Consider the following 27,145-nt stretch of genomic DNA (forward strand, 5'->3'; position numbering starts at 1 on the left):
TCTGGGCTACTGTGGAAACATGGCGATGCAAGATGGCAGACTCTGTCGAGAGCAAGGAGGGTGAAAAGAGGAGATTTCACGCGTCATATTGTTGGGGGTACAACACATGCGCAGTAAAATCTGGTCTGCACTCGCCGAAATTGAGCCAATAGCAACGCACGACCACAGATCCAGTTACACTGTGCATGTGTCATAACCCGTAGCTCAAGACCATGTTCCAGCCTCTTTCAAAAAGCCTCGGTGAAGAGGACACGCTCACTATGTAGATATAAACGGCTCATTCTAAGGTAACAAAGACACAACAATTATTTCTTTCAGGTGATTATACACTAAAGAAAACATAATTATCAATATTATATTCATTTTCTACCAATAGATTCCCCCTGTACACACTGTTCAGTTAAAGCAGCTAAAATAGCCAACTTCAACCCAAACTCTATTACTAATTGGTGTTCTTACACTGTTTTCTAAAACATAATTTCTCACTGAACAATGTGTTTGTAATGGCCAAAAAAAACAAAACCCGATGATCACAATCCTCAACACAGCTCACAGTAACAATACAAAGCCACCAGATGTCACTGTGGCCCCATTTCATCTCCCGTCAGCTGATCGACCAACAGACAGACACTAACCTCTGTGTGAGAATCGCTGAGAGACTCTGCTCACTCTGCTGTGTCTAAACTGCACAGCTGCAAAGTGTGTCTGTGAAGCTATTACTATTCAGGACCAGTTCCACACTTGCCGTCCCTCCGTCTGCAATACTCTCAAACCTCAACAGTGCCCGGCGGCAGGAGGCTCGGAAATTACTGTACACCGCAGCTCTGCTGGAGTAGCACTGCATACATTATGCTGCGTCTGAACCCGGGGTCCTGCCTGCAGGGAGTACCACAGCCCTGCCAATAAAAAATACATAAAAGGATTTCACACATGCATACTGTTATTATTGGAATAATTGCAGTGGTGATGATGCTTAGAGACCAGTTTGACAATCAAATGGATGATAATTCTGCAAGGTTAATTTCATTTTAGCCAGCAGTAGATGAGGCAAAATTGCCAAAAAAACACATACAAAGGAGAGCATTTATAAAAATGGTCCTCATCCTGTTCCTCTCTTTCCTTCCTTAATATTCTACCATTCAGTCAAACATCACAAAAAGGCAAAGTGGAAGTATTAATTCACAGCAGATCTATGCTACCAAGCTTCTGTTTGTTCTGACTGATGGGGGAAAAAGTAATCAGATTCTTTTCAGGGCAGCCATTGCACAAAATCAATACTATATAAGGAGGCCTGATGAATTTGAAATTTGTACTCAGAGTGGATATTGATCAGTCTCAGTCAGAAGACTTTTGAAAGCCCATGTAGATTTACAATCAATATGTAGTTTAAAACACATAACTCTACAAGTAGAAATCCAACATGAGTGAAGAGAATAACATCACCATTCATCTACATATTTTAAAATAACTTAACGTGATCATAGTGTTACTGTATGTTGTATGTGCAGCAGAGGTGCTGTAACTTTCATACTCATCAGATACAATTTAGGTCATTCCCAAAGACTGGGTTGGGCCCCACAGGTGGGTCGAAGGAGATTTTATCAGGGTCACCAAATAAATTTGTAGAATTTCTTCCATAGTCTTTTATTTAACATTTATATCTGCACCTTTCAGCCACATGAATGAGCCTGAATGTTCGTATTGTTCTGATAATTGTAGCCTACTAACAGACATAACATGAATCTAATATGAAAGACTTGTTTTACTGCAGGGAGGGAAAATCCACAGCCTGTTAACTCCACCTGAATGCATTTATTTGGTCTCATTTCTACAGTATTTAACATGTGCATATGTTTTCAGTAACATATGCATAAAACAGAGTTGTGATTTATCAAATGTATATCTCTTTGAATTGGCTGCTTTACTTATTCAATAAAAGGTGATGCAGAAATGGCAGTAAAAACGGTCGCACAAATTCGCTCTTCTCACGGTATATAGATATGGCTTGTTGTGAAATAGGTAAATCATTTTTAAGAAAAAAAAATTGGGATACCCTGGTTTAGACAACACATAGTATTGATGCTCTAGCAGCAGGACTTACAGAATGAAACATCAATGCATTCTCCCAATGACTATCCTATCTTTCCTGCTTGAGGCAAACCAGGAGGAGGGGTCCTTCACTCATACTCTCTCTCCCAGGCAAGAGCACCACACCCAGTTGAGCTCTCCATCACACAGTCAATGCATTACCGCTGGCTTCAGAGCTATCAGCATTTTCAATACTGACATCATAGAAATTCAAACATGATTAAGAAATAATTCCATAATTCCAGTTGCAGCGGTTATGATACGCTTGAAATGAAAGACTCCTGACTTCACATCCGGTCTAGCAGACGGAGCCTGTGTCATGTTTGACTGAAAATATCTCGTTCCTGTTGCTCATCAAACTGAGAGCTGTGTGCTGGAAGGTATTCGCCAGACTCCCATCTAATATCATTAGGAGCGGATACACATCGCCTGGACTAATCCAGCTGTTCCCCACAATTACATTTTAGCCTCTTAAACATATCTGACCCATGTTCATTGCAATAGTGCTTTCCGGGCACGACTTTATGATTGAGTTACTGGCTGGAGAGGGAGTCTAGTAAAAATACTTAGGAGCCCAGTCAGCTTTACAAATGGTCTTATTTTAATTAAAGAAAGAGTTTTGAAGGATGGTACAAATTTAGGATTATACACAGAGAATTACAGCAGAACATCTGTACTATTCTCGCTGTGTTAAACTGGTAAAATACTAGTGACCGTAATATGACACAAATATTCAAACCAACATAGAAAATCCCATTATCATGCCCTTTAAAGGGACTCAGATCAAAGTATACAAACTGGAGCATGACAGACATGTTTATGTATATAAACGTACTACATGACATTTCTAGACATCAGCTCAGCCAGCAGGATGAGGCAGCATACGTCTCAGAGACTCTCTGCTCTGTATATTGCATATTTGAATGTTGGCTCACAAATGGATCCTTCATTAACCTGGCATCTGGAGGCCATCTAATAAGCAGACTTTTCCTTGAAGCACAACTCCAATCTGTGTCTCTGAAATGAGGGTGCTGAACTGCGACGAGCACCAAGGACATGTAGTCCGCGTCTGGGCGTGTTTGAGGAAAAGCAAAGACGAGGCCACTGAGGAAATACAAGGCACTAAGCTATGCGTAGTCACACAGTCCTCGTCTTCCTAACATTTGTTTGTTCTGCTTGCCTGGGCCACCTGCCCACTGACATATGAATTATATTGTGGGGGTGTTGTTTTTCTATTAAATACAGATTTAATGGGCTATTGAACCTTTCGATCTTTCTGGCTGGGCCAGCTCCATCTATCCAAAGCCGGACTAGTAATTTATGGTGTTGCAGAGTCTAACACACCAATCTTCTGCCTCAGCAGAGGAGTGCAGTGACAACAGCTGCAGAGATAGCGACTGTCAGAGCGCTGCAGCGATGATGAGCCTCTCCATCCAGCAGCGGGCAACCAGTTGCGGTGAAGCCCCCCTGGCGCTGTCCATGAGGCTGAGGAGAACAAAAGCATCAAAGCCGGAGCTCTCCTCCTCCTCGCTCCTCTTGTACGGGGAGGGGCCGAGTGTTGAAGGGGGAGGCACCATGTGTACTTGATTCAATTAGGCAGTCTGTGAGGCCTCCCACGGGAGCAGGCTGCAAAGAAAGGGGCTGCAGGCCCGTCTTAACAAAGACGTTCAACCCACCCCTTTGCCCCTTCTGAATCCACCTCATTAGTCAGCCGAGTAAGTGTTGATCATCTCAAACAGTGTCTTCACCACACAACAGTATGAGGAGGAACAGATCTGCTTCTGACTCGCTGTCAGGCTGAAGCCAATTGTAGCCTTGTTAGGATTTTCATTGCACTGGTGAGTATTTGCACTGCAGAGACTAACAGAAGAGGACAAAACCCCATTTTGTGCATCTATTTTTTGTGTAAACTGTACATGCAGTGTGTATTTGTTTACTGTGTGTAGTTTACCTTGTGCTTGCTAGTTAAAATTACTTTTTTGCAAAAGTTATTATATGCTTCTGTCTGTCCATAGTTGAGCCTCTGCAGCACTGAACGAAATTGACACAGGGATTCAGAGAGAGAAAATAAACCAGCAGAAGATCTCTCAGTCCAAGCTGTGTGTGAGCATCAATAGAAAAACATATCTCTTGGCAAACATCTGTCATATCCACTATCTGACTCACAACACTGAAAGTCCTGCATGTTTCAAAGTTTCCTCTGAATCACAGAGAACGAGCGGAGCATTTTAGCTCTTTTGAATGTCAGACAGATAAATACGGTCCAGCGACATTAGTATTCATTTTCCGTTCTGCTGGTCCTTTGAAATGCAGCAGATGTCTGTGTTTCTGCGTTTGCACGTTGTCAGAGTTGCTTAGAAGCAATGGTGGAAAAATGGAAAAAAAATGGAAACATCTGCTTGGTCTGCTTTAATCAGTGCCACGCCATATCTGTCAACACCAATCTGTTCTAAATATTTTCAAGATCATTATACAGATCATTGATGGTATAGGAGGTAATACAGCACGCCAGATATGAGGCTGAAAGTGTTCGGATGGTGTTTGGTCCCTTTTGGATTCCACAGCTATATTCGTCACCATGCAATAAATCAAACTCAAGCTATTTGCACAAGTAACTACCAGTGTGCTATTGTCATCACAAATGAACAAAAATCAAATCTAGGCACTGGTCCGTTCAGTCACAACCACCCCGACTGCTCATGTGCACTCCCAGACCCGCCAACCTGCAGCCTGACAGTCACACCTGCTGTGCTCTGGGACCACTTGGCTGTTGCAGCAATCATTGCCATCATAGGAACCAGAGATAATTACACAGCTTCCACCCACCAGGCTGGCCCTGCTTCGCCAAAACCGTATTGCTCCAGTGCAGCAATAACACTTGTCTAAATGAATGCGCGGCACTTTACTGCACGACTGACAGCGCCCATTTATTCTGCCGTCCAACTGGAAAGAAAAAACAAATTAATTTGGCACTTAAGGCCCCCACCCCTGTGAATAATATATCACCCCCTTCCCTCAAACCCCCCCACCCCCAAATCATCACCATTATTCAAGCCTCGTTTTATGATTCCCAGTTTCAGGTAACGCAACTGTTAAAAGAGTCTTCCATCAAAGCCGTTTACATTTATACAGAAAGATGAATCACTGGAGTGTGCTCTCATCAGCAATGCCATCAATCTTGAATAATTATTACATCTGTCTAAAACAAGCATTTATTCACAGTCACTGCATTAAATACAGTGAAAAATATCCATCTGTCAAACTAAAAAAAGTGTGTTAATTGTACTGGTGCCCTGAATACAAACTAATTGATCTACACATTTTTTCAAAATCTAGCTGAGCTTCATCTTTCCAATGCGTCATTTTCAGGTTCATGGTGCATTCGTTCGCTAGCCACAGTCTCTTTGTTCACTTCACACCGTCTAGTTTATGGTCTGGGCGTCAGAATAACAGATCTCTAACAATTATCACTTGTGCACCCAGATCCCAGTAACACCTCTCCTCCTCCCCTAGGGGAGGACAGACGTTGGGCTTTACACTCTCTTGTGCCCCATTATATTTATGCAAATGAGACTAAAATCAGGGGAAATCTGGGGGCATCCTTTCCTGTTAGTGCTAATTAGCAATGAATGCTATATTGTATACATTATGCATGAAGTCCCCCTCTATGCAGCTATACATTGTGACCTTGAACACAAGGCCAAGTTTGGGTTGCAGTACCAAGAACTCTTGATTTTCTACAGTCTAGCAGTGTATAAAGGAACTCAGCCACATAGTGACAAATTCTGTAAAGATCTGCAGTTATTTGCAAAATAACACTGAAGTGACAGTCTGGGGAATGCCTTTTTGAGAATTATTATCCGGGGGCATAATACTTACAAGCATAACCCGCCAGAGAGCCATCCCGGCTGGAAAGAGATCTATTAATATCATATGGCTACAGCCTGCCAATGAATCAGGCCTCATAAAGGAGCCAAACAGCAGGAGAGAGACAGACCGGGACACAAAGGTGGAAGACACATCACATCTAAGATTGTCACTCTGCTCCCGAGAGCTAGTAAATGGTATTTTCTCAGATCCCATAAAAAGGGGTTGCATTAAGATAATAATGTTGAAAGGCAATTATTAAAGAGCAATAAAGTGTGTTTAGTACCCTCTCCAGGCAAGTGGAGCACATATTTTTTGAGTAACTGAGCTGAGAAGTGAGGCCTGTGGCCCCACAGCTATCGGGGGCGCTCCATGGGAAAAAAATGAAAAGAAAATTGACTTGTGATAAAGTAGACATGAATATGTGCTTTCTTATGGTTGAATCTTTGAGAAAGCAAACATGTTTTTAGCTCTTTTTTATGTTAGTGACTAAGCTTAACAACATTGTGGTTTCTAACATAAAAGCATCTACTGAAAACAAAACAGGGATGATCAGAGCCCCAAATATGCAGACTGTAAGAGCTAAGGCTGTCCTCGACCAAAGTCGACCACTCATACTATTTTGTCGACTAATGGATTAGTTGATTTAATCAACAGATCTGTGAAACTTAGTTTCTCCACAAAGAATCACACAGAAGCACCACTTTAAGTCTTGTGTTTAGCAGAGATGTGCTCATAAGGTTCTTGGAAATAAGTCATTCAGCATGAAAAAAGCATAAAAAACAACTAATCAACTAAAGAAATCTTGATCGACTAAGACCAAAATGACCGATCAGTCAACTAATCGACTAAGAGGGAGCAGCCCTATAGATCAAAAGTATCAATGCAGTAAAATAGGAGGGATTAAATCCACTGTGGTTTAGCGCCTCATCTTTTTAAGATGATATACAGTAAATGGTTATCCTAGGAGTAAGTAATGTGTATACTAGGAGTAATACTACTACTACTATTATTAAAATTATTGAACTTGTATAATGCAAGGAAAATTACTTACAGAGGCTGTTTGCCACAAAGCAATTAGTTCATGATTTGCAGTGTTTAGTGATTTTAATATTCTCTTATAGCCTATATGAATATTTCTGACAGAACAAAATATCATTAACGAGGCAAAAAGATATCACAGTGTTTTGACCGGTTGTGACTGGACTCGGATCTGAACTAATGAGACTTGCTGCTGACAGCTGAGTGTTGAAGTGTCCACACTTCTACTGTATACACAGTATATCTACAACAATAAGGGAAACATGGTGCCTTCAAATGGGGTCGTGTTCATGAGAAGAGTCTATATGAACATTGTAACTCTTCGTAATTTTATAATAGGTCTGAGGAAAATGTTGATATTCCCAACAGCCTCATCTTTTTCCTCTGTCATTATGCCTTTGCATTTCCTGCATTATGTTTCCCACTTTCTAAATTGTTAACCTCTGTGGCTTCTAGACGCCGACAGTAACGTTAATATTGCCGTTGCTTAGCAGCGGTGTTCTTCACGACTTAACCACTTGAACGCCAAGCATATCGTGTACACGATGTCACATGTTGTAAACACGAGCTCACGAGTTTCATTTGAAGGCACCAAGAGAAACACAAAGAATGGCTGTTGTCATGACGATACTGAACAACAGATCCTGTACCACCTGGATAATGTAAGTAAAGCTGTATAAAACTAAGTATTACAAAGTGATGCAGAAGCAATTAAGCTCCTCACTCACCCTTAGGGGAGCTCCTCCACCTTCATCCCCTCCTGCCCTGTTTCTGAGATCAGCTTCCTGTGTAGCTCCTGGTGGAGGAGCCATGGATGAGTTATCTGCATACATCACAAACACATAGCAAACACTGTAGAAACACTGCTGGAAGGATTCACGGCACATTAAAACCTGTGTAAACATTCACGATTTAACAACAGTTTAGTTTCTCAATTTTCTCCCTGTACATATTTGACTTTAGTCCCAATGTTTCAGTGGTTATGGAGTAGTACTCCAACATCAGAGCAGCAGCTCCAGTAAACACGCGAGCGCAGCAGAAAGTGAAAGCTGTGGTTCAACACAAGCTGCATCTCGAGGGGAAACAACCCGGGAGACCTGCAGCGAACAGAGAGGAGGAGCACTGCAACAACACAACAAAGGCTCAATTTGGCTTCAGGAAATTATCTTCGTTCATCAAAAATTTACTCTGAATCCATCTTTAGTCTGCTGTAAATCTATATTAAGCACAGTGTGGTGTCCCTAGGTTAATAATGAGTCTCTGGGCGGGACTGAGAGGACGTGATGATCAACAGTTGGCACGGCGAGGCTGATCGCAGCAGGCGGTGCTGTTGTGGCGTGGCTGGTGTGAGAGCGTGCCCAGCACCTGGCTGGTGCCCCGGGGGGAGCTGGCAGATGGTAGTGACGCTGGGGGTGTGCATCCTCATATACCGAGCACGACTAAGCCTTACTCCCTGGGAGAGAGCGCAAAGAAGGAGGGCGCCTGCAGGTGAGGACAGGAAGTAGTGCCAAACGGAGGACTACAATGGACAGGGCTGGAGAGGGTCACAACGTGCCCCAGGCAGGCAGATGTTTCAGCTCATTAAGGCTTATAACGCAGGTCTGCATACTTTACCCAACAACTGAATTATTAACGCCTGCAACGTCTGCATCTTTCTCTAACCTGTCTCTAACCCGTTTGCAATATTTTCTGCTGCTATGTATAGACACGACTCAGGCTAAACATACACTGCTTCGGTGCATCTATGTGTTCTGCCAGGCTGAGCACTGTTTAGAAACACAGAGATTGCCAAGAGTGTCATTTACACACCGCCTGATGAGTGCTTATCCACGGGGACCTTTGTGCTTAAAATGTCATTGGCTGAGGCTCCTCGGAGCGCACACAAAGGTCACCAGTGACACTGGCTCCGCAGCTCCTTATTGATTCCCGATCTGCCGCCATTATTCCTGACAATTACAGACGGAACTGAAATTCTAATCATGGAAATGCATTCAGCGTGAGGGTGTATCTGGAATTGTAATGTCGTGCAAATACATGTATAATTCAACCTTAAGGTCATGGATTCCCCCGTGTGTTCCCACTGGTGCATCAACATGTGTGTTGTGATTTAATGATAATAATAATACTTTTATTAATATTAATCTACTGTCAATAAAAGACACATTTTGAATGTGGAAAAAGTGGTGATGTACAATATCACCTCACAAAATGAGACATGACAGGCTGATAAAGTAGGTAGAACGATAGATAGATAGAACGATATAGCGATAGTAATAATAATAATAATGTAGAAATTGGTGGCAATAAGGAATAATCCCACAACATTATTCATATTCAACATTAATTATTATTAGTTATTGTCAGATGGATATTGCGGTTTGTTTTGTGTAGTGGTGTGTGTGTGTACATTAGTGCGGCAGCGGCACTGAAACGGGGAAGATGGAGACAAACTGAAGAACATGTCAGCCTGCAGCGCGAAGCTTCGAAGCCCAAAAAATGGTATTCGGGACATCCTTACTAAATTCTTGTCTACACCTCTGTATATATGTTTTTAGTACTTCTAATTATTACATACTACATTCCTGTTTACACTGCTGGTTACATATATTACTTCTCGTCATGCATATACAAACTACATGCTGTTTGCATTTAGTTTTCCCATCAACTAAATTACAAATTTACATTCACATTTCTATTTTATACTTACTTATGTTTATATTTATTTTAACTGCACTATTTTATGCCTTAGATTATCATTTTGCTTTTACATTTACTTGTGTGTTTTCCCTTTTTATATATACATATTTTATGAGCATTGTTGAAGGAACCTGACACCAAAGATTTTCTTTGCCAATGACTGCTTTGCTGGAATTGAAATATGACAAATAAAGAACTTTGAACCTTCAGGGTTCACGTGCAGCGGCATAACAGTTCCCCAAAAGTGAAGCCAAAACATGTCAATCGCCCCCTAGTGGATGGCTGTTAGTTTAGGAAGCGCTTGATTTGATATGCAGCGGAGTTTTCTATGGGCGGACCACGCATTTTAAACGTCAACATCGCAGTCCCTCATATTAATTTAATTTTGGAAAGCCGAAATCGTGATCGTGATTGATAATGGATTAACTGTGCAGCCCTAGCACACAGTAGCTTTCATTAATGGTAGTATACATTTCAAATACTTTGATAGCACAATGTAATTAAACATATTTGTTATTTAGATCTGAAGACATTTTCACATTTTAAAGAAGCAAAAGATAAACAAACACAAACAGAGCTATGTGGCTGTACTGTATATGGAGAGGGTGAGTGTGTATGAAGTGGCCTGTTGCCTGCCTGAGCACAGATGGTGGCAGAGCAGGATGTACCGACCTGTACTTTTGCCCACAGGCGCGTGCACACTCACACATACATACAGAATAATCGCATATGCATGGATGCATATGTAAATACTGCCCTCGTACATACACACCCACACATAGGTGCTGATCAGCCAAGTTAAGAGCTCATTGTATGGCACAGGAAGCAGCTCTAGATGGACAGATTGGTCATTTAAGAAGGTGTCACACAGGTTTTACTAAGATCAGGAGTCAAAATCCCAACATGCTCTGTAATCAAAACAGTTTCTTTCCTTTTTTTTTAACGGTAACGCAAGACATCCAGACATGTTGATCAAAGACTGACTGCGGTTCACAGAGACATCCAAGGCCAAGCAGCATAATTAGTGCACTGGAACGATCAATAGTCCTCGCGTGGGGGGTTGAATGCGGAGGAAAAAAGCAATCTAAGGAACATTTGAAAGAGAACTGCTAGGGAAAGCAAAATCCAAACATGCGGCATACATTACAAAGATTTGCATCTGTAGTAAGGGTTCCTCTCGCTGTATGTGATGAATACATCAGCATCAGGCTGTCCTTTTTAAATCCTCATTAAAACCACTAATATTCATTATTTATATTCCAAACAGAGATGGCCACAACATATTGATTACCAACAAAAGCTATTGAGAGATCCTCAGTGAGCATACAGACAAGTGGTAAAGACTGGAGACAAATGGCGAGGCGTAAAGACAGGAAGACGGATAGATAGGTAGATGAATGAAGGCGAGGTTTCAGCCGATCGATCGGAAGAGGATGAGTAGAGCTCCCTCGGGGGGAGCGGGGCCTTTTTAGCACCATGTGAGAAGGGAAGGATGACATGTTTCCCTTTTGAGGTGCTGAGTATGTGAGGGAGGGAAATGCCATCATGGCCAGGATGGAAAGATGCATGCGAGTGTGGCCGCGGCGCTCTGTGGCGTGACAGACGGTGATAGCGAGTGACAAACAGAGCTCTCTGAGAGAGGAGAGGAAGACACACTGGTTCTCCAGACTCCAGCTCCCCGCCATGACTCTGGGATGTCAGCCATGCCCTGCCCACCCTTGCTCGGTTACAGCGATCAGGAGAAACACAAGAGCTTTTGATTTGATCTGGAGGCTTTTTGATACATCATCCCGTCGTCTTTCTGGAAGTACTTCAGGGGGAAACCCAATTAAGGTGGGCCAAAAAAGCGCACGACAAGCATACCTGAAGTCAGCCCTGTGCAGTGAGGTGTGGACGGTGGAAGCAAGAGGGTGGAAAATATATTGTGGTCACAGCCAATCCTGCTGCTTGTGGAGCGGAAAGCATCATGACATCTTTTAAAACCAAATGACACATAAAAAAACAGTTCAGTTACAACATTATAATTATTATGAACAATAACTCATTAAGAATTCTACAATTCAGAAATATTTTGAATACAACAAAATATAAAAGAAAATGTTCAGCTGTTTCTACCAGTATATGTATAAATGCATATGTCATTTACGTTAGATTGAGTGATGGGGAACATGGCTTCCGTGGAAATACAGAATTGCTCCCGGATTTCCAGAATAATAAGAATTTCTAACGGCAACCCCCACTCACAAGAAGGCATAAATGAAAACATGATGTGGGCGTCGACCGGCATCCCTGCTGCAGATTAAGGTGCTGACACTCGGCTAGGAAATCCATTTGAGCGAACAAAATAAATAAAACATTGAGTTTCACCATTTGTACCTTGGCAACAGCTTTACTATTATTAGAAGGACGGTAGGTGCGAGAGAGACAGAGATTGGAAAGCTCCAACTGTGTCCAGACAGGCCAGACACATAACCCGGTCTGAAAATGATATTGTGACGCCAGAGGATCTATACAGAACAATCACTATTATTAATATCATCAGAGATCAGAAAAGTGAGATAAAACTGATTTATTAATGTGAAATAATAATAAACATCTAGTAAGAAAGGAAATTAATTATAAAAAAACGCAGGCAAACGCTAATTAATACGCTATATCCGTCTTGTTTATTCCATTCAAAAACTAAGTGTAAAAATTACATATTGTGTTTTTTTTTTACTTGGTGGTTTATTTTATAGACTGTGTAAAATATGTACGTAGTCTCTGTGACGTCACCCAAAGGTTTCTGAAGAGCCCTTGTGAAGCTCGAAGTGGGTGGCTCCAGTTGTCGCCATCTTGGCAGCGACGACGCAGCCAAACTCACAGCTAATCCAAAATTGGGCAAAGAGGTGAATCGTCGGTGGAGCTGAGGCGGGCCAAGGGTGACGCAGCAGAGCAGACAGCTAGCAGCTAGAGACCTGCTCAATAATGCCTCCCTTTGAGCTTTAATATAATTTTAACGGATGGCTTGTATAAAAATTCCCCACCTGTATAGTTGTCATGAACGAGGAAATTAGCTATAGAGACCAAAATGTTTTTTTATACTGCGTTGGCTTCATGTCTCAGCACTGAACGTTGCCGCTTGGTACAAACATGAATGTATCAATCCAATCAGCCAACTCTCAAAAAAAGTGAATATTGGTATTTCCCAAAATGTCAAACTATTCCTTTAAAGAGATGATGAAAAATGACCCAGATCTAAAAGGTAGACATTGGAGACAAAATGTCGATTCAACAGAGGTCTAATCAGTAATGGCGGTTCCTTTCACGACATACACGCCCACATTCCCTTCACGCGTTCAAGCTCTTTAGCCTGCGATGCACAGGCCAGTTGTCCATTGTCTCTCTTAATTGATGTCAGAGCCCTGAGGTGCATTAGTGCGTTGCAGGATATGCGCATGCTGGTGTGCATTTGCCCTCTCTGTAAGAAGCACCCGGCCTCGCCCACCAGCTGCACAATACAGCCAGAGCATATTGATTATACTGCTCATGGAGGCAGAATAAAAGTTGGGGGATATTATTTCTGACTGACCTGTTTGAGTGATAGTAAGGGACAATATGAGCCACGGTACGCAGGAGACCTACTGTAGAGGGTTCATCAGTGGGCTGTTCCAAAGCTTTCAGGGGCGCCTAAAAGCAAGACTGATTTATTGAGCAGCAGAGGAAAGAGAGACCACAAATCCCTCACGCCATCCAATCTGCAAACATGGCACATCTCTACTGGTCAGTTTAAGTTATGCAGTATCACATGCAAGCATTTAAACTCAGGCTATTCAATACCACCTGGTGGGCAGAAGATCAATGGAAAGATTCAGTTCATATCAAATTCTCCCTTTGCTTGATTAAGTTAGCATCTTTTTCATCTCGCTGGCACAGAGCTGCAAAAAAGGAAAATTGCGATTGGGTATCTTATCAGATATTCCAAGATCTAATTAAAGCAAAATGATTTGTCCACATTATAATTGCTCGAATCCACAGCCCGTTAACCCCTCCCTGGATATTCATCACCGCCAGAGGATTTAATCCATTTATCAGCCCAATAGAGGAAAATGTGGGGATGATAATAAATTTATAAACTAGCTCATGTTGGATGGGGAGAAGTGTGCTGACCTCACACCCAGTGAAGGTTGTAAATGTGAGTGGTAAAAGGAAGGAAACAGGCACAATGTGGCACTCGGGCACAGCAATGTTGCTGCCACAGTGGGGCAGTAGTCCATTAAACTATAATCCAGTACTGTAGTATAAATCCTCCTTAGCAGCGGCAGCATTCACTGCATAATTCACCTGGCAAGAAATACTGTTGATGGTTAGCAAGGCTAGCATCTGTCATTGGGGAACTAGAACCACAGGACTTCACAAACAGTGATTACAGCTCAGATCTCTCAAGAGGGTCCTCCATTAAAAACGCTGCACAAATCAATGTTTACGACCACAATAAAAAAACTGCAAACTAGAAAGCCCCCAAAGCCCGATTCATCCATAAAATCTGTTCTTTACACACCGAGTTAGACCAGCTTTAAGCTGATTTAACCTGAAACCAGTCCTCCAGTCATTCATCTCCCCGCTGGAACTGACCCTGCAGTTTAGTCCCAATAACCACAAAATGAAGGAGGCACTACTGGTATTACTGCCCACAGTTATACTGTCCTTGATGCAGTAATATATAATAAGCATCACAGAGATATTCAATACTACTACTGTGTGAAGCAGAATATAGCGGAGCTCAGGCCAAAGGTGTGTGGAGTCGCGAGCAAATCTGTAGTACCTGGCATTACCTATAATAAATGTAAATGTTTTGTGCTACTAGTGCTAGTAAGTTTGGTGAATTAAAAATAGTTTTACAAATAAAAGAACAGCAGTTAAATGAGGCCTGCCCACATGAAACAGTCATAAATGTTATCTCATAATAAACATGATTAAGGGTGATTGTTCACCTTGACTTACTTTCCTTTTAATAGTAGCACAGTAGGAATGATATGCATTTAATTTGACCTCCTATAGATCCATATTTGCAAGTCAAGAAAAATCTTGACTGATGTGCAAAAGAAGAACATCGATCAGCCATAACATTATGACAGCACCCTGACCAGTCTGCGGCTACGCAGCCCCACACGCAACAAACTGCGATGCTCTGTGTGTTCTGACACCTTTCTATCGGAACCAGCATTAACGTTTTCAGAAATTTGAGCTGCAGTAGCTCTTCTATTGGATCGGACAACACGGATCAGCCTTCGTGCCCCACGTGCATCAATGAGCCTTGGGTCTGACCCTGTCGCCGGTTCACCGGTTTTCACCGGTTTGATGCATCATTTACATTCAAATAAATGCCATATATCAAAATCTGTTATTTTAACAGGCAATATTAATGCGATCTTGAACTCAGTAAACCTAAATAAAGGATGACTAACATATCAATCTGCACAACATATCAGCTTTGTTTCTCTCTGAAATATATTTTTAGGATTGTACAAAATACGTTAAATTTGTAGTTAAGGTTTGGATATTATAAAATCAGTATTGAGTTAAATAAAAATGTTTAATACAAATACAGCGGTTGGATATTTGAAGAAAAGGCAACAGAGAATGTAATGGGATACGCATAGTTACACAGGAAAGGGTAAAGAAAGCATGGATTATTCATGTCTATTCCCACAGTGCAAACAGCTCCTTTTTGATGGATTGTGCCCGGGGCGCTCCTCCCTGCTCAATACCAACAGTCCCAGGCAGCCCAGCCTCATGCTGCTCCACGCAGCCGGGATGATGAGCTCCCCCAGAATCACAGACAGGGCCAGCGGCTCTCATCTCCCCTCGATATCGCAGACATAACGATGGTGTGTGTGGTCTGAGGTGAGCCTAAATTTAAACTAGAGAACCAGGAGGAGGGTAGTAGAGCAGAGAGGTAACAGGAGACAAGTGCTGACGGCGTTCGACTGAGCTTATAAGGCCCTGTCATACCAATCAAACGACAGGGGGAGGTGCGGGGAGGCGGTAAAAGGTACGCAAAAACATTGTCACCTTCAGTACAGTGTTACAGAACATATTTCTCTGCACCAGTTTGTTATCCAGAAAGAGACTTTGGAGCGTGTGTCTTTGTGTGGAGGGGTGAGCTCACCTGGACTGGCTCCAAATGGTAGCTGTGTGAAGGCTGCAGGGGTGTTAACACAAGGAGGAGGTGATGCTCCGACTGTCAGCCGGCACAGCAGATAGAAAGACAGATATATATATATTCAACATTTTATTCCCCTCTAACACCAAAATATCCAGTGCTGCTGTTATTGATTCAAATGTTACAGTCTTTAATGCACATTTATTTTTAAATATGTACATATCATCAATGTTTAGAAAGGTGCTGTACAAATAAAGATTATTATTACTGTCAATATACCTACTCCTACTCACTGTACATACAGTATATAGACATCTTCATATACTGTATATAATCCGGTCCATGTATATCCATTCAGTATTTATTTCTTTGTACTATTTTTATTGTTTACACTTAAATAATATCAATATATATATAGATATATATAGATATATATATATATATCTATATATAGATATATATATCTATATCTATATCTATATCTATATCTATATCTATATCTATATATATAGATATAGATATAGATATATATACACATTTTATTTTATTTCTTATTTTATTGTTGGTCATTGGTGTTTTTTATATATATTTATGTAATATCTATATACACATCTATTTTTTTCTCTACTTGTGTACATAACAGTCCTGTCTACTCCTCACCTTTATTTGTCCAGCTTTGTTGTTCTTTCTCATAGCTGCTATTTATATTTCTGTGCAAGTACGTTTCATAAAACTCACATACTATACAAGTTCCTTGTGTGTATGTATTTTGCAAATAAATTTGATTTTGATTCTGATTCTGGTTTATTCTGATTTGTGGCATATTTTGTGTTACCCGTTTGTCTGTAACTCATTGTTTTTGCGGTCTATATTGGCAGGACACTCTTGAAAAATTGATTTCTAAGCTAAATGAGGATTTCTTGGTAAAATAAATAAAGGGTTAATTAAAAAAGGAGAATAGAGATCATGGCTAAAACACAAATTATTTTTTGCAATGGAACCACCAATAGATTCATTTTGTTTTTAATGCAATATAAGTAAAGAAAATAAAAATGAAATGAAATGGCGAACAGGAAAAAAAATGAATTAATTCCCAGAAATACAGCAATTCAGAGATTGAAAATGCATATTCAGTATGCAATGAATATATGCAGAGATAACTGGGTTTAAAGGGAGCTCCTCTGACTCCTGCCTTCAATGACATCTCAGTCTGCAGCGCTGAAATACTGTAGCTTTCCCTCTACATGAGCTCTGAACTGAGGGTGAACCTGAGCTTTTCTTCCCACTCCTATTTAAAAGAGACCTATCTGTAGACAGCAGGAGTCACTGCCAAATTCTTCCTGGCAGAGGATTTAAAAGACGTTCAATATAAAGAAATCCAACACGATGCGGGTCAAATCTCAATAACAAATATCGCCTGAAGCCGTCAACACCCCAGACAGCAAGTGATAGTGCAGACTGTCTGGCCCGCTGATGAGAAACTGAGTAATCCTGAGATTTCACACTTTGAACACATTCCACGCCATCTCCTAGCATTCAGCAGGTGAAGACGGACAGCAAATTAACTCCTCTAATGGTCAACTAACCAATTCAAAATACCGTAGCAACAGTTAGAATCCGTCACTCTGCGGACCTGATCGTCAACCCGTGACTTCGCCGTCCTCCAATGAGCTCGCTTCGCCGCAGAGGGGAGGAGGCTGCCGTTGGCAAATAAAGCAGAGACTCGAACAAAGGGAGGAGGCTTCAGAAACTGGACCATCAGTATTCCCTCCACATCCACAGCTATTGCTCATTGAGAGCCCTATTTAGCCTTGTGTGTAATTATTCTGTCACTTAACAGGCAGACACCATGCTCCATGAATGAGCAGACCCATGCTCGACAATTATCACCATCACTGAAGTCTTTTCCTGGGCCGTCGAGCACATCAAGGCAAAGCAATTTTTACACAGATATGTGCGTTTTGCTGCCAATATTCCCAACAAACCACTGAGGAAAATATGTTGCGTTAATATTCAGAAAGAGGCCAGTCAAGTGCAACAGTTTCTCAGAAGCATAAGCCGAATTTTTCACCTCCAAATTAACGTCTTTCCTCGGTGGCAGAGAGACTTCAGAGACACATGCATATCAATATGTTTCTCTTCTCTTGATGTTGGGAGTTCAGTCAGTGCTTGAAGGGTTAGCTGTATTGGTGAAAGTAGTGATGGGACTTTAGAAATTGTGGGTTGCTTTTAAACGCTGAGAATTATTTGAAGACAAATTTGCATCATCGCACCTAAACAGAGCTCTGCATTTCACTTTGAGTCAGTTAGTGTGGCTGAAAATGAAAAATAACTAAGGTATTAACCTCTTCCACCCCTTGAGGGTGCCGGCGCCCTCGGCCGACTTTACTGTCTATCCGAGATTGTAGGCTCAGTTTTAAAGCTAGAATGAATGTACTGGTATCATATGAAACCTACTGAATTCATTGGTACCAACCACCGTCGGGAAGGAGGCTAAATAATGCACCAAGTTAGGCTACATTTTGGCGAGGAAAAACTGGCATGGCGATTTTCAAAGGGGTACCTTGACCTCTGACCTCAAGATATTCTGTTGTTGAAATGTTTTGTGCATACTGGGGTTCCTAAACAGTCTTGGAATTACATTACATTACATTTCAGTCTTTGAATATCACTGTAAAGCTGAGACTCTTGTGGATCCAATGAGCCCAACTGTTTTCATGTGTGATGATGTTAGTCCCAATAGTAGCCATTTCATTATAGTGAGACCATTTTTTCTAACTTGACGTCACTGTATAAAATGACCTGTGGTGACCTCTAAGATAATCACAGCCTCATGAAACTCTACAGCCACAAACTACAGACCTAGGGCATTCGAAGGATGTATGGCTTTCCTAGGTATATTGACAATAAGGGGGTTTCTGAGCAGTTTCCAGAACAGAAGTGCTCACCATCCAAATGCCGACAAATGCAATTCTTGCAGAAATCTCAAAATGTCCAAAGTTTTTTATACCAAATCACAGCATGATTTTTTCCTATGGTCTTCCGCAATGTCTTGGTGTCTTAATGTGATATTTTGTAGGGATTATTGATCATTTTTTATCAATTCTCGATCGGTAAAAAATGGTTAAATTTAGCACCAAATCTGTGTAACAAATGGTATCAACCCAAAAATTGCTGCAACAACTTATGAGACATAACACAGCATGGGAATGGAAATAATATACTTTGTTCATAATGTTCTGAGCCCTTTTATACTTTCAAAATGTATTTAAATTAATTAATGAATAAATTTTTTCTGATTTATGACTAGAACAACTTGAGACACAGTGCTGAGCTGCATCTCACATTAATCTTCAGGTTCTCAGCTTTCAGATGATGTACACCACTTCTATGTGACATCTACTGTTGACCTGCCATCTCCCACTAAAGACCCCTGTACCCCCCTAAAAAAGAAAAAAAATGGCTCTGTGAAAATGAGGGGGAGAGTGGTAAAGGTTAAATCCATACCTGAGCATGGCCTAGCATAATGTGCATTAGCTGGCCAAAGCCCCTACAAACAGCTTCATCATTCTATGATCTGGTGCCTGCACAACAAACATGATCTCAATCAACTATGATATCTCATATCAGTTATAGTGCCAGTCATATCTTCTCTATTTTGACATATCCCATGTTGGTAACTGCTTTCAGAGTGCAGCAATTAACAACATGCAGGGATGCTAAAAATGCTGCGCTCCACAGCTCTGCATTTACAACAGTCTCATCTTTGAACATAAATACTGAAAGACCTCTCCTGCCTGTTTCTTCTCTACCACATTCACTTACAGGATTAAAAGACCAATTAATGTTTGAGCAGCAGATAGAGTAGGATTGCTTGAACACAGTCATGGCTTTTAGCATGTCACATAAATTCAGATGGGATTCGGCAGAAATCATCCCAATGAAATGAGCCACAGCAGGTTGGTAAACCTTGACCCAGACGGATCATGTTCCATGCTCTGAGCTCTTTGTACCGTAATGTACAATCTGAAGCCGAGCCCACACAACATTACCCAATCACTCCATCCTATTTGGTGGTGTTGCACTCTGGCTGCTCACCCTCCCTGTAGGCCTGCAGCTCCTCACGGGAGGGGCTGTGTGTGGGCTGGTGGGTGCAGCGGGTCACCTCCTGACTCCTCCGCCCACCAGGACTCAACCACTCCACTCTGCGTGTGAAATGCATAGATGCAAACATATGGAACATACTGAGGAGATAACGCTCAGAGGATTTTATATGTTCTAATAAAGCCAGTCAGTTTTTCTGAGGAACTCTTTCTCTAAACTGTACGTCACACAGCGGAGATTCACGTCGTCATGGTGTTTTCTAAAAAGTTGTGTTTATCTTCAGGGCCACTGTATAATACACTACACGTTAATATCATTATAACATAACTCTGGTTGTTTCCAGCAAAAAAACTTAATTTTTAAACGTCACAAACACAAATTAAGTCACTATAAATCTATAATCACTATAAAAATGGATTCCCCTGCTTAAAGTTATATGTACAAAACATATTCCACTTACATGCTACCAAACAAGTAATCTATTAGGCAAATAACTCCTCCGTACATTATTGTTTTCCATACTGTGTGCACACATGCAGCAGAGTCTCACCAGCTTTTTTTTAAATTCCAGAGGAGGCAAGAGGTCCTTTCCACTGAAATAGCACTGTTCTGTTTCACAAGATGTTATAAAACCCACTTCCACAGAAATCAGTCCAGCTCAAAATGCCTGGCTAATCACATGAACAGCCCTCTATCCAACCAATCCTTTGAACAGGCTAATCAAATATGCTCCCTCTCCCCTCAGAGGCCTAATCCCTCTTAGCCAGGACGTAAGAAACGTGCCACCTGCTTCCAGTCATACAGCTCGAGGCCTGACCGCCCTTGTGACACCACGCCGCCCTTAATCTCTTCAACAAATGCATAGCTTCATCTAGATGCCACTGCTGGATCTGGACTCACCACATACATACATGTTTCCACCATCACTCGTCAAACTCACAATCCTTTCAACTGGCTTGCAGGTTGGGATTAATGGATTTTGACCCATAATATCCATTAGAAATTAATAAACACATGAGCGTTTTTCTCACTTAGGACAAAGTATGTGAGGGGAAGTAACATTTATCGGGCAATCCTACCCTATGAGACGATCAATTCTGTTAAAATATAGGTTCACAATTTTTCAAGTCTGTCTTAAAACAATAGTCAGGTGCGCAAAAATAAATTTCAAAATGTATATGAAAGTAATATGACGCTTCAGCAGGCTGAAGCCACAGCTCAGCATGGTAACATTGTCTATGGAAACAAGAAAAAAGGGGAATGAACAGAAGGAATGATTACAGTAAGCAAAAACGGTTTTGACGTAAATATGTTCATGTCTGGTATTGTTTTAAGATCATAGACTGTATACAAGAAGAGGACATAGTCACCGTGACGTCACCCATTGGTTTGTGGACTGCTGTTTTGAAGCCTTGAGTTCGGCTTTTTGGCCAACGGCATCTTGTTTTTATGTAACCAGAAGTGACACGAGAGGGTGGAGCTAAGTACAACTGAACGCTGAATAAGACATTTTTACGCAACCGAAAAGTTTATAATTAACTTTCATGAACTGAAAACACACTGTGAAAGGGTTAAAGTTGTAAGACGAAAACACAGACAACTCCCAGACCGGACAACACCGTGATAACGACCTGTCAATCACAAGGTAGCCACGCCCTAAAGCATACCCTGCTTTATGGTCTATGTGACTCTAAATGGGACCATCATTTACTAAATGAACATCATGCTGTATTGAAGAAGACTTGAAACTAGCGATTGAGACCATAAACTCATGTTTACGATGTTTACTGAGGTAATAAATCAAGTGAGAAGTAGGGTCATTTTCTCATAGACTTCTATATAATCAGACTTCTTTTTGCAACCAGATGAGAAAGAAAGATTGCAAGTTTAAGACACTTCTGCAATGGCTTCACTTTTCAGACCCGGAGGCAGCCCACTGTTTAAGACACACTTTAAAAAATGTGAACCTATCCTTTAATCGTATAAAATATATTGGATTAAGCCAAACTGCCTCGAGCCACTGATTAGCAGTGAGGAAGCTATAATCTCTAATTCATGCAATATCTCCACAGAGATGTGGTGACACTGACAATTGACTGCCACAGTGAGGATAAAGCTTTTTTCCAAAAGTAACATCTGTTCTAGATTCCCAAACTTCAAGATGAACCATATTATAAGGACAACTGGGATTACTGCACATCAACTGGCTAGTAATCAAGGGTCCAGTGTCAAACAACATTTAAAATAACTACATTTTCATATTATGTTTTCTAAACAAAAGAATAAGCATCATCTGAAGTCAGCTTTATGAACCTTTTAGGAGAACGCATGTGAAGATTTTTCTACCGAGCGTGTGTCACTGCTCTCAGCTGAGACGATGGCTTATATGTGAAATGTATGAGAATAAATTTTGTATGAAGCATCAAACTATATTGAATTGTGCTTTGACATGTTAAATTCTCTGAACGCTGCATACATAAAAACACGACTCAACAGTAAATGAGCCAAATCTTGTATTTTGTGTTGAAACGAGGACAGCGCTGTCATCTTCCACAAACTGCCTACACAATATTTTCAGGATCAAATCAGACGAGGCTGAGATCTGAGTGTACTGAAAAAGTAGAGCAGTAGTGTTGAGATAGATCTTCGTATCAAAGTTGCCTTTAATTTGCCGTTGCAGTAGCCCATTCAGGATAACATGGGCTGTTTAAACAAGGCTGGAGATGTCAGGCTGCATTAGCATCCAGGCAGACTCTGCAGCACCCAGAGGATTCAGCAGTGCCGGGAAAATCAGTCATTAAATTTGCAGGCGGTCTGCAGAGCTCCACTGTCTGCTCACGGGATGAGGGGCAGCGTTTTATGGCCAGGATGCATTTACCACAGCACTGGTTCATATTTCTGATTCACCCTGCAGATAAAGAGTCGCCTGTAACATAATGACACAGAAGCCCAGGATGGTTTTGGTGAAGTTTAGTTGCACAAAGACGAGCAATATATTTTTATCTCTGAATTTTGAAAGAGATAGTGTGCCGTCTTTGCACAGCAGGGTGTTTAAAGTGCCCATTCAATATTTACAGAATACTAATAAGACACCAGCTACCAAAAAAAGCACTGTGCTAAAAATACACATTTGGCTCTAGTTCATGCTTAGAATAAGAGGTGTTCACATTATTATACTGTGAGCTTTAAGTACATGAAATGTGCATTTAAAAATAAAAGCTGAGTGCCATTATAAAGCCGTCATTTTTGACAAAATTGTTCAATGAAAATCAACGAACTGCTGTGTAAAAGTCAGCAACCATTTTATTAGATAATAGGGCCGTCCCAAAATCAGATTTTCACTACACAATTTAATAATAATATTATCGCGATATCTATAGACAATTAAAAAAAAAATCGAATTCATCTTTAACTCTGTTTATTGTGCATTTTGTCTTTTTTGGTAAATCACACTCAAACTACGAGTGTAGGGAGGTGGAGAGAGGGTCTGTAGCTATCAAGGAGGTATTGGATTATTTACATGATGTTATCATGTGTGTATTATCAACAGGATACCGATATTTAATTCAAAAATATCACAGTTATCGTCAATACCGGTATATCTCGACACCCCTATTATATACATCTGTACAATCTAATGCAATCCAATACTGTTCTGCTATGAAGTCGATTTTCATGATGCCTGGAGTGTTTAATTAGTATTAACTTTATTAATTGTAATGTATTTTGTACACCGTCATGGTGTTTACTCAATTATATGTTTTAGCACTGAGGTCATAGTGGTGGTGGTTGTACCTGACTGCATTATATTCAGAGGTGTTTCTAATATTCGGCAACACTCATGTAGGTAAATACAGAGGACAGAAATTAAAAACACTTGTCAATATAATGTAGTCCAGTACCTTTAACTATGACCTCAATATTTAACATGTATTTGAATTTATACATTTCCAACAACATCACCAAAAATGTAACATCGTAAACTTCATAAAGGTGGAATTTATGGCAGAGCTGTTGTGTTGAATTGCATTAGATGGTAAAAAGTGGCCAGGGAGTGTGTACGACAACAACTATAGGATTTTAAAAACATTTATAATATTTGCTCACTAAATAATGTGCATTGTACGCCCTCATGGAAAAAGCTGTTCAGTGTTCACACAATAAAATAAGATGACTGCAAAACAAACTGTAATTTATGAATCTATTCAAGTTCGTTGTTGTGGCAGCCAATATTTGAGACACGTATTCACAATTGTTGCTCTGCCATTATCTTTTTGATTGCTGGCGTGATATTTGCCACTTCGGCAGTTAAACGCTGACTTTGTTTACAGCTCTTTGTTCATCTATTGTAAACAAAGGATTTTTGTTGTTTCTCATTTCAAGTGCCCTTCCCCCGTCTACCTTTTGTCTCTGAAAGCCCTGGTTTGTTGTCAGAAGCCTTCAATTGGAGCCTGCCCCCTCTGCTGCCTCAAAGCCTCTTGCAGATGAAAAATTTATGACTGTATGCCTTGAAAACCTCCATTTGAAGTGCTGCTGTTCCTCTGATGCTGCCCCCACTGATGGCGACTGCGTCTGCCGCCTTCATTCGACCCGCGCTTTTCCTCACAGTGGGAGTGCTAATCAGGGAGAGAGGGTGGGACGGTGTCCGAGGCTTCACACTCCTTCAGTGGTATTCACTAATCAAGGACAGGCCTTTTTTGCCTTTGTGCAATAATAATACTTTGATTAGCTGCTTTTAAAATCCACTGACTGTAAATTCGCCCCCACACAGTTCTCTCAGTTCAGAAACGTGTCTGCATATTTTTGTAGGTCTTTCTTTTATTTATTGATAAAATTACTCATTTCTTTTTTTTTTATTATCTCGGGCAACACCTGTGATGTTGCACCTGATTGCACCTTAATTGTAAAGGATCACTTGCTGGATGCCCTTTTATTTCAGCTGGAGATTAATTATCAAGTGTTACCCTCCTTTGCCACATAGTTAAATGTGTTCTTTGGTAGTAAATTGCCAGCATATTCAAGACCCTCTTTAGGATATATTGGCATTTTACTTAAGTCTATTAATAATTAATAATAATTTATTATTTCAAAGGCTAAACACTGCAGAGTGGCTATTTAAATATGGATAACACATAATTTTTTTTTAGTTCAAGTTTTGTTTGTTTCCAAAATGATCAAGTCTCTTGTGGAAAACGTTTAGCACATTTTCCCCAAAGAAATGTCATAGCTAAATACAAACAGAAGCAAAGGAGTAAAAAAAAAATAAAAAAAGGGGGATCAATCTCAACATTGCAAGACCCATTCATAATTTGATGAGAATATTCTCACATTTTAAGAGATAAGTTTTAGAAACTATAGCTGAAGCCTTGCAAACTGGTGAAAAGTGCACTCAGGTTCACAAGACAATCTTCATACAAAAGTTCGTATGATATCTTACATAAAGTTATTCCTCATTTTTTCGTGCGCTTTCCTACGAAAGGCCAGCAACATGTGTCAATTTCCACACGTTACATGCATACAGTCTTTTCAAAATAAACTTCCATCTTTACAAGACACAACTTGGTTAGGTTTAGGCAACAAAACAACTTAGTTAGGTTTAGGAAAAGATACTTTAGGAAAATAATACTTTTCGTAGGTATAGCTACGAACGGTGTTGAGAGCAGCCTAAACAAAAAAGAGTCCCAGATGTTGTTCATTATTGGGATTGTGTCATCTTCAAATAGGAGTATTGTGTAACACTTCAGATATGACACTCACACTATGTTAAATAATAGCTGTGAACCATGTCTTTCATTCAGCGGTGAAGGATTTAATCACCATGCACAGTGACAATGAGCAATGACAACCCTCGTACCAGGACCGAACATGTGGGCGTTGTTTCCCCAACGCCTCTCCATCCCCAAGATCCTCGGTAAACCTGAAAAATATGTTTTTACACATCCCTTTGGGTGGTTGTGAAATGTGCAAACAATATGCTAAGGAGTGAATGAGTAACACCATATATGCTGATTGTGGCATTATCATTCACAACCATGTTCATATTAGCAAAACAAGAGATTTCCAGGTGTACTAAATCTTTTCAAAGAAGATGAAATAGTTAGGTTGCTTCAAAATTATACATAGAAAATATCAATAATTTACATTTGAGTAATACTTGTCGAAGGATTCCTGTGTTCAAAGACCTTGGCAAAGCCTGCTCTCATGCACCAAGTCACACTGGTTCCTAAGCAACAGGTAATTTCACAACACATACTGCTGTACGTGCAGCAGCAGCTTTTCATAGCAGGGTTTCAAGCCAATATAAAGTCACATCTGACGGCAACCTTGAGCCACTCAATACTGTTCAAAAACCTCTGTTCAAAGCTGGGAGGGGGTGATGTCACACTTGTCACTGGAATAATTAGTTGAGGACAATGAAGCACAATGAAGCAGCATTCATCTTCAGCAGCAAGGTCTTCTCCAGCGCCACGTGAATCAACATTCCCCCGCACAACCTGCGGTTTCCAGGCGCAGCCTCAGGTTGCAGAGTTTAAACAATTATGATGAAAACCGACCCATCACGAAGAGGTGGCTTCCAAGAATATCCTCATCAGCTTATAGAGATAAAAATATTGAGGCAAAAACTTGCGGTCAAGTTTGAATGATTCAACAAGACGTGTGTGTGGAGACTATTCAAAGTTAAATAGATGTGAGAGAGAGTGATGTCAAAATGAGATAAAAACTTGACAGTCAACTAGAGACACACTGTAGAAACTGAGTCAATGTAATCATTAGTTTTCAACACATTATGCATATATGTGTATATGCATTAATTACCAACAGGAACTAGCCATTCAATTTTGAATTATGTGAAAGGATGGTGATATTCTATAGTTTTATTATCGTTAACTAATCCCATAAAAAGACAAAACCCAACAATGAATTGATCCAAAGTACTTTCTGTGTAGCCAAAGGCTAATGTAGCGTATTACTCTATGCCATAGAGTCCACTGTTGTCCAAAAACTATGCACTTGAGCAACACGTCAACGGCAACTCTGTGACAATGTAGCTGGCTGTTATGTTGCTTTTGTTGCTCGTAGTATGAACATAGCATAAGCTGACGAAAACACAACGATTCTTAGTTTCAGGTGATTATATACTAATGAAAACATAGTTATGAATATCATATTCTATTTCTGCAAATAGATCCCCCGAAATCTTAC

At 40.6% G+C, this 27,145-nt stretch overlaps 1 protein-coding gene across 8 annotated transcripts in view; it reads right to left on the reverse strand.

The window, feature by feature from the left end:
• Positions 1–27,145, reverse strand: part of LOC141766203 (coiled-coil domain-containing protein 33-like) — a 55,758-nt gene that overhangs the window by 16,770 nt on the left and 11,843 nt on the right. For 6 of the 8 annotated variants that reach the window (XM_074632846.1, XM_074632844.1, XM_074632842.1 and 3 more), the window contains exons 5-6: positions 15,845–15,916; positions 7,725–7,819 (exon numbers count right to left, since the gene is read on the reverse strand). In XM_074632846.1, coding sequence (XP_074488947.1) covers positions 7,725–7,819; positions 15,845–15,916 — 167 coding nt within the window. The remainder of the gene's footprint in view (positions 1–7,724; positions 7,820–15,844; positions 15,917–27,145) is intronic. The other 2 variants (XM_074632848.1, XM_074632847.1) reach the window with 2 other exon arrangements.

Source organism: Sebastes fasciatus, chromosome 4 (assembly GCF_043250625.1).
Source record: "Sebastes fasciatus isolate fSebFas1 chromosome 4, fSebFas1.pri, whole genome shotgun sequence".
NCBI classification, from domain to species: Eukaryota; Metazoa; Chordata; class Actinopteri; order Perciformes; family Sebastidae; genus Sebastes; species Sebastes fasciatus.